We start from the raw sequence: 17,020 nt of genomic DNA, 5'->3' as shown, positions 1-17,020 counted from the left end.
TTTGAATTAGTGTCTTCATATTTTTTTGGATAAATACCCAGAAGTGGAATAGTTTAATCATATGGTAGTTCTATATTTAATTTTTTGAGGAATCTCCATACTGTTCTCCATAGTGGCTACACCAATTTACATTCCCACCAACAGTGCACGAGGGTTCCCTTTTCTCCACATCCTCACCAACACTTGTTATTTGTGTAAAAATGACACCTCTGCTTTAGATGTAACAGAAAGAAAACAAAACTGTTGTTTTAAGACTTAGCTGCAGTCTGGGCCACTTGGGTTAGGAGGAAGACAGCATTCTTCAAGGAGAAGATTTCTGTTTCCTCTGGGAAAACCTCCTAATGAGCTTATAAAACGTAGAGACCCTAAGGTAATTTAGACTCCCGATCTGACAATGAGGGAGAAGGAAGTTGGGGTCCCTGGGATGGAGGGGAGAAGGGTCTTTGTAGAGAGAGGAAGTCCTACCAAGATGGTAGCAGATGAGGGTCTGAATAAGTATGAGAAATGGCCCTCATCTGTACTTTCTGCTCAATTTTTCTGTAAATGTAAAATTGCTCTAAAAATTAAAGTCTATTAATAGACTTTTCTAGTTAATAGAAAGAAGGAAGGAAGGAAAGAAAGAAAGAAAGGGGGGAGGGAGGGAGGGAGGGAGTGAGGAAGGAAGGAAGGAAGGAGAGAGAAAGCCTGAGAACACTAGGCAGTTATCTATTCTGTGCTATAACTCCCTCCATTATCCCAGACATTCAGTAAACTCTGCTGAAAACAGCTGCTTTGTGAAGTGGTACTTTGGGAAAAGGAGGAAGAGAAATGGTGTCCAGTATGGGGTGAAGCCATGCGAAAGGCACAGCACTCATAAAGGGGAGACCAAGAATTTGGGAGTGGCAAGAATTTAGAGCAAGAAGGGACCACAAGAATGTAAACCTTGAGGAATCTCTAGAACTGTGATGTCCAATACTATAGCTACTAACTACCTGTGGCTATTGAACAGTTGAAATGTGACTGACTAGTCCAAATTGAGATGCACTGTAAACTAGTATGAAAAAAAAAGAATGTCAAATATCTCAATAATTTTTATTTTAATTACTTGTTGAAATGATACTATTTTGGGTCTGTAAGGACAAATAAAAAATATATTATGAAAGTTAACTGCACCTGTCCCGTTATACCTTTTTAATATAGCTATCAGAAAATTCAGAATCATGTATGTGGCTTGCATCATGTTTCTACTGGACAACACTACTCTAGAATCTTAGGGAAAAGGCATAAACTTGCTAGAGTATAAGACATGGGGAGCTTAAACACTTTCTTTGGATACTAAAAAAAGGGGTGACCCCAGTAAGTTGGAGACATAAGACAGTAGACTTGACAGATAAAGTATGGGAAAATACAAATTTACAAGAACCGATGATATTTATTTTAGTAAAGTTTTGTTTAAACTAAAAATAATTCCTATGAATGACGTGTTCTCAAAATATGATGTAATTTATAAAAAAATTCAACTTTTCAGGAACACATTGATAGCATGAAACAAAGTACATATGGTACAACTTTCCAACATAAATAACTTACATTCAGTCCTTCGATTTAAACTAGAAGAAAAGCATGGAAACTTCTACCTCCCGGGGGATAAACGAATGTGTCTTCTAATATCTTGATGTGTTGAACAGTGACTACCCAGAGACTAACACTTTGTACTTTCAACTAGAAATATAAACCACATACAGGGCTGCCCTTCTTTACTTTTTTCTGTTTATTTCATACCAAATCTACTCCTTAAGCCATGTCTCAGGAAATCTATGAGCAAAAAATAAAACAAAATATAATGCCTGACTCCAAGTTAGCCAATCTGGATGTAAGGAGAAGTTATATTTTTTTCTGACATGCTACCTAAAAGGCTCTAATTCAGTACCTCTGGGTTCTGTATTATATAGAAATATGGTTATGTGTATATAGAATTGGCAAACTTCAGACCTGGGGTGATTTAAATATCATGTGGTCTAGTCTCTTTCTTTCACAGATAAGGACACAGAGCCACAGAGGCACACAGAGTGTGGACACAGTCAGTTCCCTGGGTGTGACCTTGATGTTTCCTGATAACCAACTTGGGTCGTCTGAAAACTGGGGATTTATCGTACTTGCTCATAGGGATTTCCAGGAGGATAAAAGACTCTCTCTATCTATATGATGCGCATTACAGCCTTAGTCATCTCTGTCACGCTCAATGGGAGCTAAACTCATGCCCTTCCTTCCCCTCCACCTTTTTACCCGAGCTATACGCTAGTGCTCTTTTTCCTGAAAAGGTTACACTCAGTGAAAGAAACAGCTGTGGACTCCAGAAAAGCTTTTGCCCGCCGCCTTTGATCATGTATTTGAGGGTCTCTAGGCAGCCTGGAGCCTACTTGAGAGACCCCGGGGACAGCTGGTTAAGATGGCAATGCTGACCCTTTGTAGCCTAAGAGGCTCAAAATGAAACATGGTTTCCAGGAATGAGGGTGGGTACCACGTGCAGAGCTCAGAGTAGAGTCTTGCCCCTTTTCCACCTCTTCCAACATCACTGAACCCCAGCCTGAGCTATCCAGACATGCCCTTAGCTCAAGTAACAAATTTCTCAAATAAACACACAGAAACTACTCTCTTCTTCCTTGGCCACTTGGCCAGGCCCTGGCTCCAGAATAACAGGACAGCACATTTCATACATAGATGCCAAGAGTTGCACACCCAAAAAGGGGGGCTTGTTAATGGAAATCAACCACAAATGGGTCACTTCTTAAATGGGAAGTATTTTCCTGCTTGGAGGCCTTCCAAGTGTTCTTGCTTAATTCTCACTTCTCAACACACACACACACACACGCACAGAAGCCAGTGACTTAGCACCCCAATCTTAAAGTTTTCCAGTCCTCCTTTAAAAAATGGCTTTGGGACATGGTTACTTTGAAGTAGGAGTCTCTCATCTCAGGGAAAAAGAAATATAAAGTACAGATAAACAGCAAGGTCCTACAGTATAGCACAGGGAACCACATTCAACAGCCTGTGACAAACCAGAATGGAAAAGAATATGAAAAAGAATATGTAAATATATGTATAACTGAATCACTTTGCTGTACACTAGAAACTAACACAACATTGTAAATCAACTATACTTCAATAAAATAAAAAAATTTTTTTTTAATTTTTTTAAAAAGAAATATAAACTTGGGACTTCCCTGGCAGTCCAGTGGTTAAGACTCCATGTTTCCATGGCAGGGGTCATGGGTTTGATCCCTAGTTTGGGAACTAAGACCCCATATGCCGCATGGCACAGCCAAAAAGAAAAACAAAACAAAACAAAACAAAACACAAAACTCCATTTTCATTGCTCTTCCACAATTAGTCTCCCCTCCTAGGATCAGGAACCTCAGTGAACACCCAAAGACAGTGTACTGCTGGTCTTGGGGGCGGGGGGAGCTCATTCTCCCCCTTAAGTTTAATCCATTCCCAAATTAGAGAAGGTGAGCAATTCCAGGGTCTGGGAGCACATTCATTTATCATCTGGTGAACTGGTGTGGAGTTAAGGGGATGGGGCAGCCTCCAAGGCAAGGACATGGCACACAGCCAGGAAGCTGGAGGCTCCATACCTTTGCAGGTGAAACATTTGATGTGGAAATGTTTGGTCTGGACCCGAAGCACTTCACCCTTGCACGGCTCCGCACATTTATGGCAGTGAATGACAGGCTTCTCTGACGGGTGGTGAGGGTCCTGAGGGTGGGCCACTGAAAGAAAAACAACAAAAGATCCATGTGAGTAGAAAGCATTCCTACAAAAGGAGTCATTGTGGGCACGCATAAATATACCCATAATTTTAGTATCAAATGAGCCACATACTGATTCAATAAGCACCAGTGGAGCCTCTGCCCCCATGTCATAATTACGGGGACACACAGATCAATAAGAGAGTTGTGGCTTTAACAGTCCGGTGGGGAAAACACTGGGCTTGTTCCTCTGGCAGCCAGAAGTCTTGTCTCTTCCTCCCAAACTTCTCCAGGACTATGTAATTGGGTCATTAAGTATATGATCTTATTTGGTTCAATATTGTACGGTAGGTCCTTATCTTGATTTAGAAAGTGCCTTCCAGCCAGGAGTTCACTGCAGACTGTAAGTTCCTTGACAATGAGGACCGTTTATTAAAGTTCATATTTTGTTTCTCCCCGTTTTTACTCCTCCTTCTTTCCCCAGCTCCTCTGCACACAGCAGAACACTCGTGCACCAAAGGGGCTCAGTTAACATTTATTTCCTTCTTAGTTAGCAGGCACTGGCTAGTTCCTCGTCTCCAGAGAGTCATTCCTGATCCTCGTTTGGCAACTCAACCCGCTGGATGTCTATTACGAGCCTCCTATTGTGTGCCCAGCTCCTGATACACACATTGCAGGCAGTCCTTTAAAAAAATAAATTAGGGGCTTCCCTGGTGGCACAGTGGTTGAGAGTCTGCCTGCCAATGCAGGGGACACAGGTTCGAGCCCTGGTCTGGGAAGATCCCACACGCCGCGGAGCAACTAGGCCCGTGAGCCACAACTACTGAGCCTGCGCGTCTGGAGCCTGTTCTCCGCAACAAGAGAGGCCGCGATAATGAGAGGCCCGCGCACCGCGATGAAGAGTGGCCCCCGCTTGCCGCAACTGGAGAAAGCCCTCGCACAGAAACGAAGACCCAACACAGCCAAAAATAAATAAATAAATAAATAAATTAATTAATTAATTAATTAGTAACTACGTGGATTTCTCTGAACCTCAGTTTCCTCTCCTGTAAAACAAAGGGAACTGGATCAGCGGATTTCGAAGATCTTTCCAGGCTCTAAAATCATATGATGGGGCTTACAGGGATTATTCTCTCTGTTTCCAGAGTGTGGCCTTCAGAGAATAGAAGTTATTGTGACTGCCATGCCCCCGGAATAGGATTACAGGCTCCTCTTACAAAGGACCAAGAGAGTAGGCAGCAAGAGGACACCTGTGACTTGACGCTACCCAAGGATCTTCGTTGAACCTGCAGTTTGTCCAGCCAGAGAATGCAGCAAGGCGTTTTTTGCTATTAAATTCCTTTTCTGATTTGGGTCCTCAGAAGGAGGAACCGTGTGATATACAGAAATGTATTACATAAGTACCTACATGAGCGTGATATGGCATAAGAACAGTGAACCTAAAATTAATCAACCAACACAAAGAACAAAGACGATTTCTTTTTTCAAACGGTAAAACCAGGTTGGACCGGGGGAGGGGGGTGTGGGCAGGTATTGCTGAAATTGAATTTAGAAAGCACCTCACAGCAAGGAGCTCTCTGTATACCACGAGTATAATAGTGCATTGTTTCCCTCAGACCACTGTAATGTTCTCATTTCGCCTGGAAAGAGTTTGAAAAAGACAGTCCAATTAATCCATTACTAGTTAAATTCTCAGAAACAAGGTTCTCCTTGTGAGATTTAGACCAGGAGCAGGTGTAGTTTCGGGTTAAACTCCTGACCTGAAATCTCTGCACTGGACCCCAAAGTGCTCGGCAAAGGTATGAACATCGTGATACCCCTCCATTTCCTTATCTGCCTGCTGGGATCTCTCTTGGAAACCTGTATTCACAACAGAAGTCAGTACTATCTAAAGGAATTAAGAAGGGGCTTCCTTCCAAGATCTCTAAACAACCACTGACTTTTAAAATGATGTGTAACAAGGCCAAAAATCTATTCACCTGGGCATTAAAAAAAAAAGTCTCCCTTAACAATATCTGCTTTATGTAAGGTTTTTCGTTTGTTGGTTTCAACTTCCTGCTTCCTATAAGAATGGAGGAAAATAATATTTACTGAGCATCTGTCTGCTAAGTGCCAGGCACGGTGCTAGGTGCTTACATATAAGTCATTTTATTTCATCCTCACCACCCCTTCCTCAGTGAGGTGGGGAATACTGTTCCCACTTGACAGATGAGGAAATCAAGCCTCAGAGAAGATGAGCAGCCTGCTCAAGTAACAGTAAGTGGAGGCTCAAAGATCTACACCCAGGGCTTTCTGACTCCCAAGCTCATGCTCCTCTTGTCTAAATCAGAAATTTAGAAATCAGAAGTTATTATAAGTCCAGCGATGATTGTTGTTAAGTCAGGCAATAATTTATTTAGCCAGGCTCAAGGGCTGTTCTAAAAGCAGCAACTAGGACTTGGTTTATAAAGGCTTATACACTGTGTACAGTAATATATTGCTAGCTGAGCATGGCACCCAGATGGTAGCCCTCAAGGTGGCTCTGCTGATGCCCTATATCAGAACTCCCTGTGCCATGTATTAAATATGCAGATTCCTCAGCCCACTGAACTAAGGGTGTGAGTCGGGGACCTATTATTTTCGTAAGCTCCTCAGGTGATTCTTACGCATACAACAGTTTAAGAACTACTGTCCCCTTAGAATTCAGACAATACTGTTAAGCAAGTTACAGAGAAGAGTTAGAGTGAAAAAAAGTAACCCACAAGACCATCCAACTCAGAAGCAATATTAGAACACAGTGGATCTCTTGACTGTGAGGGAGAATGCATTTTTGGACGAGAAATTGCACTGCAGTTTCTCTTGACACTTGAATTTTTTATAGCTAAGCAAGCCAGCTATGCTGAGTAATGATGAGGGAAGGAAAATATCATTTCACTTCTTGGCTCTTCCCTTTGCCTCAACGCAGGTGCCAATGCACATGCTGGCACCAGTCACGAAGGTCAGAATTGGGATCAGCATCTGCATTTTGCAAGCATTTCCCTTTGGAAATATATATTACACTGCGAAACCCTCCATGCCCAGAGATGACCTCTATTTTCACCCAGAGATGAGCAGAGACTACATCACGTTTACTTGCCTTTCCATCATACATCAGCCTAGGCAGACACTTATCAGAACCACCTACTTGTGAAGAAATGGGCTCTGCTTGTTAGAGGACAGAATCCAAAGACCAAAAGAGACTCAGTATTTATTTCATCCCAGCTCAAATCAGTATAGGCAAAAGAATCTCTCCGCTTTTTAAAGATCAATAAAGAGGTTTCTTTTACATAACTTCCTTTGGCAGTTTGGTTAATACCAAATGTATATTCTCCGGCTCAAGCCTACATTTTTGAAATATGCTGAGCCACTTGCAACATAAAAAATGACATTAATTCTGTACTCCTCTTATTTGCCAACTAGCTCTGTTGCTAATTTTTACTTGATTGCTCCATCCTTCAGAGCCTGGGTGGTCCCTCCGTATTCTACTGATAGGGAAAATGAGGAGCAGAGAGCTTACATTCCTTGTGCCCAAAGTCAGCAGCAAATTATTGGCAGAGGTACACTCAGCACTCGGGCTTCCCAAATTTCTTCTGCTGTACCAAGTAGTCAGTGATTTACCCTGGAATTTGGGCAGACATGGTGAAAACCTTCCATGGCTCATCAGTTTGTTGCTAAAATAAGAATAATACGATGAGAAACCAAAAGCGTGGTCGCATATCTCCTGAATAGCGAGGAAATGTATATGAAGAGCCAAGAATTTATTGGCCTGAAAAGGTAAAGGGATTCGTCCACTGCATAATATCCAGTTTGGAGGGATTCTGGAGACTCAGTTAAAACAGGCTATTGCAAGGCTAACCGAGGAGTTTCACACTGCCTTTCACAGTCAAGCAAAGCAGGTGAGCCTCATCCCTGAGACTCCAGCATAGAACAGAACCAAAGTTCCATTTTGGATGTGTTACTTTGGAAATGCCTATTAGAGATCGCAGGCGATGAGACTGTGTGGGGGGGGGGGGGGAGGGGTTTGAGATCATTAAGGAAACCTGTTACCTTCAGTGCCCCCAAGCAGAGGACATTAAAGGCTGTAAGAGGAAAGCTGAAAAGATTAGGTGGAGCCCCTCTTAATATTCCAGAACCAGCCTCGTCTTACCCAAGTTCTTTCCTTTTGGGGGACAGACCATGGAACTAGACCAGCAGAATCAGAATACCTGAGAAAGCATATTTGAAATCAAAATTTCCTTAGCAGGTGACTATCACGAGCCTATGACAGCATCCTCAGTATGAGTTATAACTTGCCCCGGGTTATCTGAATTATTCAGCATCTCCCAGGTAATAAATCCCCCTCCCAAGTCCTCTTTCTTGTCATTAGCACCGTCACTCCCTTCACCAGCCTTTGAAACCACACAGGCTTGATGGCTTTCAAAGCCCTTCCATCTGCATTATCTCATGTTACTCTCATGAGAGCCCAACAAGGTAGGAAGAGCAGAAACTGTCAAGCACGTTTTACAGATGGGCAAACTGAGACTCAGAGGAACAAAGTGACAAACCCAAGGTGACACAGCCATGAAATAGAGAGTTGGCAATAAACCAATGCAGTGCTCTTTTTTTTTTTTAATTAATTAATTTATTTTTGGCTGTGTTGGGTCTTCGTTTCTGTGCGAGGGCTTTCTCTAGTTGTGCCAAGCGGGGGCCACTCTTCATCGCGGTGCACGGGCCTCTCACTGTCGCGGCCTCTCCCGTGGCGGAGCACAGGCTGCAGACGCGCAGGCTCAGTAGTTGTGGCTCACGGGCTTAGCTGCTCCGCGGCATGTGGGATCTTCCCGGACCAGGGCTCGAACCCGTGTCCCCTGCATTGGCAGGCAGATTCTCAACCACTGCGCCACCAGGGAAGCCCCCAATGCAGTGCTCTTTACACCCAAACGATCCCCTAATCACTGACGCTTGGAGCCTTGCAGTCATCCTGATCCCACCCTCTCTTTCATCTCCCACGAAATTCTGTCCACTCTCACATCCCTTAGTCATTCCTTCTCTCACCACATGCATCCAGTCTTCAACCCGTTTTTCTCAGATTGTTGAGAGTTCCCTGCTCCCTGGCTCTTTCTTCTTCAATGTGAGAAGAATAGGCAACTCAAAGGAGAAGGGCATCACTCCCCACTCCTTAAGTTTGGGCTGTGCTTGGTGACCTCCTTCCAGAGGGGACAGTATGGAAGGGGGAGTGGGAGAGAAACTTTACAGTGGACAGATCTGACAAGTACTACCTCACCCAGGTGATCAAGGTCAACATCAACAAGTCGTGTTGATAGGATGTACCTTTGATATGATGTGATGAAAACTAGTACTTTGCCCCTGTGACCTTCCTTCCCCCCAAACCTCATAATCCTAGTCTAATCATGAGAAAATCCCCAAAGGGCCAGACCAGTACTCTTCAAAATCGTCAAGATCATCAAAAACAAGGAGGAAAGTCATATTGTCACAGCCAAGAGGAGCCTAAAATGAGATGATGACTAAATGTAGTGTGGTATCCTGGATGGGATCCCAGAACAGAAAAAAGACATCAGATAAAACCAAGAAAATACAAACAAAGTATAGACTTAAGTTAACAATATGTCAGTTTTGGTTCATTAACTATAACAAAAGAATTATATTAATGTAAGATGCTACTCATATGGAAAACTAGGTATACGGAAACTCTCTGTACTATCTTCTTGAATTTTCTTTAAATCTAAGACTGCTCTAAAAAATAAAGTCTATTAAAATAAAAACAAAATAACTTCCATTATCTCTCTCAGTCCCAATCCATCAAGTCTAAAGTTCTTGGTCTCATTTCAGAGATCTTCAATAACATGACCCACAATAGCTATTTAGATATTTAAGAAGAAACTACATTGCTGGGTACTTCTCACTGTGCTGAGTGGTTTTGAACTCTGGCAGGCCAACCCCAAAGATAGACACTAAAATCCTCTGCTGTCCATTCATATAAACATACAAAGCTCCCTTTAGTGAGGTCTCCTGACCACTTCCTGGTCAGTCATCTGAAGCTTCTCTGAAGCTCTCACTGTAGCTTATATTAATAAAATATTTCATTCTCCTCCAAGTCCTAAAGCACTAAATACCTGCACTGTCACCCAGCACTTAATTTTCTCTTGTTTAGTGTTTATTTTGCTTTTGTTTCACAGTGCATCAATCCTGACCCTACAAAATTGCAAGCTCAATGGTCAATTCCTCCAGGTTTCTGGGATACTTCTGATTTCAAATAATCTGAGTTGTTCTCTCTGTACTTCTCAGTTCAATTTTTGGATCAGGGAAAATACAGTTACCATCCAATACCACTATTGGAGCATCTCCCATATGAAGCTACAGATTCTTGAACTTATGACATCTCAGTATGTAACCCTGTAACACCATTCTATTATTGTAACAAGTACAATTTATTGAACACTTACTATGTTCTAGGCCCTGTGTTAACTGATTTACACTCGCAATTACAGATAACCATCACAACTGCCTTTCGGGGGTGCTGTTTTATTATTCCTGTTGTGCAGAGGAAGACACCAAGGCTAGGAGTCAAATACCTTGTTCAAGACTTATTTACGAAACAGAAACAGACTCACAGACTTAGAGAATGAACTTATGGTTATCAGGTGGGAAGGGTAGGGGGAAGGGACAGTTAAGAGAGTTTGGGATTGACATGTACACACTGCTATATTTAAAATGGATAACCAACAAGGACCTACCATGCAACACAGGGAACTCTGCTCAATATTATGTAACAAATGGGAAAAGAATTTGAAAAAGAACAGATACGTGTATATATATAACTGAATCACTTTGCTGTACACCTGAAACTATCACAACATTGTTAATCAACTATACTACAATATAAAATAAAAAGTTAAAAAAAAAAAAGATTACACAACTAGGAAGTCGTCTGACTCCAAAGCCCACACTCAGAAGCACTGGGTAGGGGATTTCCACAGGAAAGTATTATGCAGCATAGAAGGAAACCAAGCTAGCGCAATGTACTAAATTCTGATTACACAGCTCAGAAGCAGTGAACACCCAGCTGCATCATAATCCCAAAGGTAACACCTGCTAGTAAATAAGCAGATGGGAAATAACACTTCAAATATAAAAGAAGTTATTCCAGGCTGCAGCAACTTATGGGGAAAGAACACTTACAGGGGAAGGGTAATGGAGCAAGGGAATACATCCAGCCTCCACCCTGAGCAGAGGCCTGGGTTGGAAAACTGTCTGGTTAGGACTGGTCTGGATTTGCAATCACAAAATGATTTTCTGCTGGTAAGTTTGGTTTTTGTCTAAAGACAGGAATCCTATTATCCTGGGAGTCTACATTTCAGAGAGACTGCTTCACTACTGAGAAAGCTTTCTATGCTTCTACCCCATTAGTTCCCATTTAATTGTAAACACACGTCACAGAGATGTGTTCTCCCGCGCTTCCACCGCTTCTCTCCACCTCCTCCTCCCTTTCTTTATGCTCGAATGGTACTAGTATTGAGCCTAGGAATCGAGCAACTCAGGAGTTTAAATAAATGCACAGAGTGCTTAATTTGCAGTTTACCTAAAAGTCCGTTTCCTGCTGTGGCAAGTGATAGTTACGGGAAGCTACCCACTGTTACCATGTCAGTAGCTGTCCAAAATGACCCTTCCCTTGCATTGGCTTCCATGACCTAATTTCCTTATACCATGTTAGTCTGGTGGTCAGGATTACCGCTTGGCACAAAGCACACGGCCGCCTTGGCACAAACACTCCCGGCGGGCAGTAGGACGGCTCTGTTCTAGCGTCCTGCCACTGGTGGCTTTCCGCTTGTAACAGATCCCAATACCTGATTTGCCTTTTCTGAGGCAATGCAGTCTGTCTCTGCTATTCCTCCAAACATAAAAGACACCGTCACCAATGGGTCAGCTGGGATCCTGATTATAGCAACAGCCCAGGCTTTAATCCAGTTAATCTGATTCCCCCAAGGCAAAGAGGTACTAGGATTATAATAATTCAGCCAGGAAATTTCCTCCGTGTAAATCATATGATGCTTTTGCCCTGCTGTGTGTGCTACACCTGCCTTCTGGGTATGAAGGTTAATCTTAGAAAGGGATTTACCATCAGTTCGGTGTCTTCTCCTCCTGCTTCTAAAAGAGTGTCTCCCTTGACACACCGTTTGGTTGAGATGACTCACTGAGACCACTCCTTTCTTTGGCCTCCCCTAGCCCTTCTCTGACAGCACTTAGTCGTTTAACTTTGCAGCACAGTCACTGGTAGAAAGCCACACTGCTCCTCCCAAACAGTAACTCGAAAGGACCCTGGAGGAGACCTGACCCCTAGTCCTGCCTCTCCTGACACGAGCCTCCACTTCCCCGAGACCATACAGAAGGGCTAAGAGGGACTTCCCTGGTGGCGCGGTGGTTAAGAATCTGCCTGCCAATGCAGGGGACACGGGTGCGAGCCCTGGTCCGGGAAGATCCCACATGCCGCGGAGCAGCTAAGCCCGTGAGCCACAACTACTGAGCCCGTGTGCCGCAACTACTGAAGCCCGCGTGCCTAAAGCCTGTGCTGCACAACGAGAGAAGCCACCACAATGAGAAGCCCGCGCACCGCAACTAGAGAAAAGCCCGTACGCAGCAACGAAGACCAAACACAGCCAAAAATAAATAATAAATAAGTAAATAAATTTATTAAAAAAAAAAAAGAAGGGCTAAGAATGCCTCACAGGTTGAAGTGGGGACAACACGAGGTCATCTCCTCGTGGGCGAGCGCCCACAGCACCGGCGGGGCACACAGATGCCCGAGTCATGTGAATGTTGGGAAAGACTGTCACTAACCCTGATGAGCAGGAATTTCTAAAGTGTAACAAAAAAACCTTCTGAAATGTGATACAGCCTTTGAAAGTCACCCAGGGATCTCAAATTGTCCCTGCCCCAGCAATTCTACTTAGAAATGGATCAAGTCAAACACTTGGGCTTTGGCTTCAGCCTGAACCCTGCTGGCAGACCACCAAGAGAGAGGGTCACAGTCTAACAGCATTTAGGCCTAGGGTCCTGGGATAGGGTTTCACTTAGGCCTGGTGGCACCACCATTGCCTTCTCCCCCCTAATTCCAAATCCAGACACGTGAGGGGGGTTTAAAAAAAAACAAAAAACCAAGATGTTGATGGTAGTGTCCCTGTGAGGTACACACTGAAGTCTGATAACAGCACAGGAAGCTTCCCAGCTGTCTTTGCCTTTTTTTTTTTTTTTTTATCTGCTTCTACTTACTGCCCAGGATACACTGGGAATTACTAACTAGTTAAAAATAGCATTTAAGACAAACTAATGACAATTGTTAATATGTGTATGGTACTTCACAATATACAAAAGGTGTTCAAATATAATATCTCCCCTGATCCCATCAACCTCAGATTGAACTCACTGAGCATTAGCAATGTTAAGGACCTTCCCCCCAAGAGTAGTGAGCTGGTAGGGCTCCTGCCTGCTGCAGAGAGCTGGCCTTGCGCAGCTCTGCCCAACTGTGCACTCAGCGACTTCACCTTAGCAGCCTGAAATCAGCCACGGGGCGGGTATTTACACCACGGAAATCGGCAAACTTTACAAATCAGGGCTTTGCCCTGTGCCCAATCCCAGAGACGCTTGTGACACATTTACTAGCACACCACTGTGCCCGAGGTCACCTGCTGGTAAACAGCAACATGAGGCTTTTAATTCAGGTGGTAGTAAATTTCAGAAACAAGACTTTGAACCCTTTCTGAAGTGGCCCTCCCACTCGCACTCTGTGAATAAACACTCACGGTCACCTTCCCCTGGTTCTCTCCAGCGTCCGCAGGCCTATGGGCAAGATGAAAGCAAAGGACTTGAGTTCACAGCATCCAACGTGCAGAATCAGACATGATCTTACAAACGCTGGAACTACACTTCAGGTATTTAGGCTCCTTTCAGAACTTCAGTTCTGGCTTGTTCAAGCTTTCTGTATGACATAACTCTGCCCCGTGTTACCTTTGCAAGAAAAGGCAAGCACACATAATCTATACTTGTCACCTTGCCAGGTATTTTCCTAGTCATCCGGGCAACAGAGAGCCTGACCCTGGGTGGTTCGATCATTCTCTCATTTAACTTCAGGGATTCATCTGCTGGAGTGGGAGAAAAGAGATTATTTCCTAAAGTTTAGCAAAGTTCAGACTTAGTGAAGTCTATCACTGGAAAAGAAAAAATATGTTTGAAGTTCAACATGCAACTGGTGGGGGAAGAGGACAGAGACATTACATAAATGTCTCCATTAAAACTCCTAAATGCAACCTTCCAACGCTTGGGAAATAACTTCTTATCAACAAGAGTCAACAAATACTGACCACATAAGAGCCTCTGTGTGTCCTGTGTTGTTCCAGGCCCTATGGGGAACTCTGGAGACACACCTCCCGTGCCCTCCCCAGTTCTGTGCACAGCACACAGGAGGCCCTCCCTGGGGAGCTGGTCAGTGCTGAGAGAAAACCACTTGGGAGCTGTCCTGGGAGGTTTAAGACTGTAGGAGAGGCACAGACGATATGCTAGGACTTCTGCAGGGAGAAGCATGCAGTAGGTCGGGACGAATAGCTGGAGAAAGTTCCAGGGAGGAAGGAGTGGGATTTGAGACCGTGGTATGGGCAGAATGTAAATGGTGACCAGGGGAGGATGGTTCAGGGAGCAGGGACAGCGTGAGCCAGGGCCTGGAGGTGGGAGAGCTACGGTTAGTCGGGCAGCCCTCTGACCCAGAGGCTTCGTGGGCAAGAGCAACGGAAGGCGAAAGCGGCAGCGTTTCTCCCGTGACATTTGCGTAAGTCCCAGATCCTGCCCTCAAAGAGTTTACAGTTTTATGGGGTAGGTTAGACGGAAGGAGGTGGAGGAAAGGATAAACAGACAGATAAGGAGATAGAGACGGAGAGAGAGAGAGAGAGAGAGAGAAAGAGAGAGAAGGAATATGAATGGGAATAAAAGGTAGAGAGTAAATCGTGTGCTGAAATAAAAAGTGTAAAATGAGGAGAGAGAAACCAAAAAAATTTTCAAGAAGGAAGCATCCTTCCAGCTGGGCCTTTAAGGCAGGGTAGGAGGGCAGGATTTAAATGAGGAGGAAGAAGAGGAAGGCATCTTAGATGATGGAGGGGTGGGATGGGGTATGTCTGGGGACCGTCAGGACACCTGGTTTGGCTGAAGCACACAGTGCGCAAAGGGCAACATGGAATAGAAGACAGTGAACAAAGTTTGACCTGTGCATGCTTGAAGGACAAGCTACGGAACAGGCTCTAAAGGTTCCTTATCTCCCCCAGGTGGAGGTCTTGAGATGAGTGATATAATCAGAGTATAGTTGGCCTATTTCTTTTTTTTTTTTAATAAATTTATTTATTTTTATTTTTATTTATTTTTGGCTGTGTTGGGTCTTCGTTGCTGCGTGCGGGCTTTCTCTAGTTGCGGCGAGCGGGGGCTACTATTCGTTGCGGTGTGCAGGCTTCTCATTGCGGTGGCTTCTCTTTGTTGCAGAGCACGGGCTCTAGGCACATGGGCTTCAGTAGTTGCAGCACATGGGCTTCAGTAGTTGTGGGTCACAGGCTCTAGAGTGCAGGCTCAGTAGTTGTGGCACACGGGCTTAGTTGCTCCACAGCATGTGGGATCTTCCCAGACCAGGGCTCGAACCCATGTTCCCTGCATTGGCAGGCAGATTCTTAACCACTGCGCCACCAGGGAAGTCCCAGTTGGCCTATTTCTCAAGAGCTGAGTTAGGACTATTTTTCCGCTCACAGTGCAGGCAAATTGGGAGCCACGCACGATGACATGATGGCTTTCAGCGAGGGGTCCCCTCCAGCGGTGAGATGGTCACAGTCCTGACTCTGGTCAGACAGACCTGGTGCAAATCCGGGCTCCACTCCTCTTAGCTCTGTGATCATGAAACAAGTTACTTTTCTTCCCTAAGCCTCAATTTCCTCTTCTGTAAAATGGGGATAAAACCTATTCTGACACTTAACAAGGACAAATGTATGTAAGGTGCTCAGCACTTTTCCTGAAAGATAATGAGTGTTCACCAAACGGAAGCCATGATGGTTCCCATGGTGTTTCAGTGTGGGGATACGGTGAACTGTAGTTTAATCCTTGATCATAAATAAATGACTATGTGCTCCGCCTGAAACACAAATACGTTGAATTTCCAGCTCTGCTGTCTTCTGTGACTTTTAGCAATGGACACCTACTCTTCTGCTGGGTAACACCCAGTGAATGTTCAGTGCACCCAATGAATCGTACAGTTTTCGGTGTCATCATTTCAGTTTAACCCATAGGACGCTAAAGAGCAGATTTTGTTTTATCAGCATATAGTTCACACATCCTAAAATTTACCCATTTAAAGTGTACAATTCAATGTTTGTAGGTATAGTCACAGAACTGTGTGACCATCACCACAAGTAGTAATTCTGGTATTTTTTACATTTTTATCACCCCCAAGAGAGACCCCATACGCATTAGCAGTCACGCCCCCATCCCTCCCCTGCTCAGCCCTGGGCAACCACTAATCTATTTCCTGTCTCTATCGATTTTAAGTAGCAGGTTTGACTAGCTAGTCCGTTAGTCTCAGCTTCTCAACATCCACAAAGCAATCAGAAGGAACAACTGTGTACACACACACGGGGATTTCCCTCTACACATCTCACACCTTACTAATGCATGGAATCCTCCCCACTAAGGTATATGTTTGTTTTTCACCAACACATCCCAACCTGACAGATGTCCTCATTATCACTTCATTTCTGCAGCCCTTGTGAAAAAGAGCGCATCAGAAGAAAAAAAAACTGGATGAGACACCATCAGACCCAGTTCACGTCTCATGTGGGAGGTTTCACAAACATGACTTGGCTAGAGGTATGTCAACACTGGAGATTTGCCAGAAAATTAGAAACAAGAGGATATGCCTCTGAGTAATTGGTCCCTCAACAAGTAGGGTGCTAGGAGGGGTTTAGGGGACAGTTGGGAAGCATGCACAGGGTCTGTCTTCAAATAGTGTGGGCTTTTGACTCATGTTCGCAACCAGAATGATCTTTTAAGGGCATTATTTGAGCAGATCATACCACCAACTAAGGCCTCTAAGTAGCTTCTGCCGCATTATCCAAGGCGCCCTATGGTAGCCCACAGAGCCCGCGCGCCTCCCTGGTCTGTTCTCATGTCCTCTCCACATCGCTCCCAAGCTCCAGTTCCTGATGCTTCAAGATCTCCACATGCCCCTTCCCTTCCAGAAGGTTCGTCCCCCTGGTATT

The 17,020-nt window shown here is 44.2% G+C and overlaps 1 protein-coding gene across 1 annotated transcript in view; it reads right to left on the bottom strand.

Moving 5' to 3' along the window:
- Nucleotides 1–17,020, bottom strand: part of ABLIM1 (actin binding LIM protein 1) — a 182,280-nt gene that overhangs the window by 152,032 nt on the left and 13,228 nt on the right. The window contains exon 2 of the mRNA XM_061191323.1: nucleotides 3,615–3,749. Within this exon, the coding sequence (XP_061047306.1) occupies nucleotides 3,615–3,749 (135 nt within the window). The remainder of the gene's footprint in view (nucleotides 1–3,614; nucleotides 3,750–17,020) is intronic.

This window comes from Eubalaena glacialis, chromosome 1, assembly GCF_028564815.1.
Source record: "Eubalaena glacialis isolate mEubGla1 chromosome 1, mEubGla1.1.hap2.+ XY, whole genome shotgun sequence".
Lineage (NCBI taxonomy): Eukaryota > Metazoa > Chordata > Mammalia > Artiodactyla > Balaenidae > Eubalaena > Eubalaena glacialis.
Note: the sequence above shows the minus strand (reverse complement) of the source record. Positions and strands in the feature narration are given on the sequence as shown.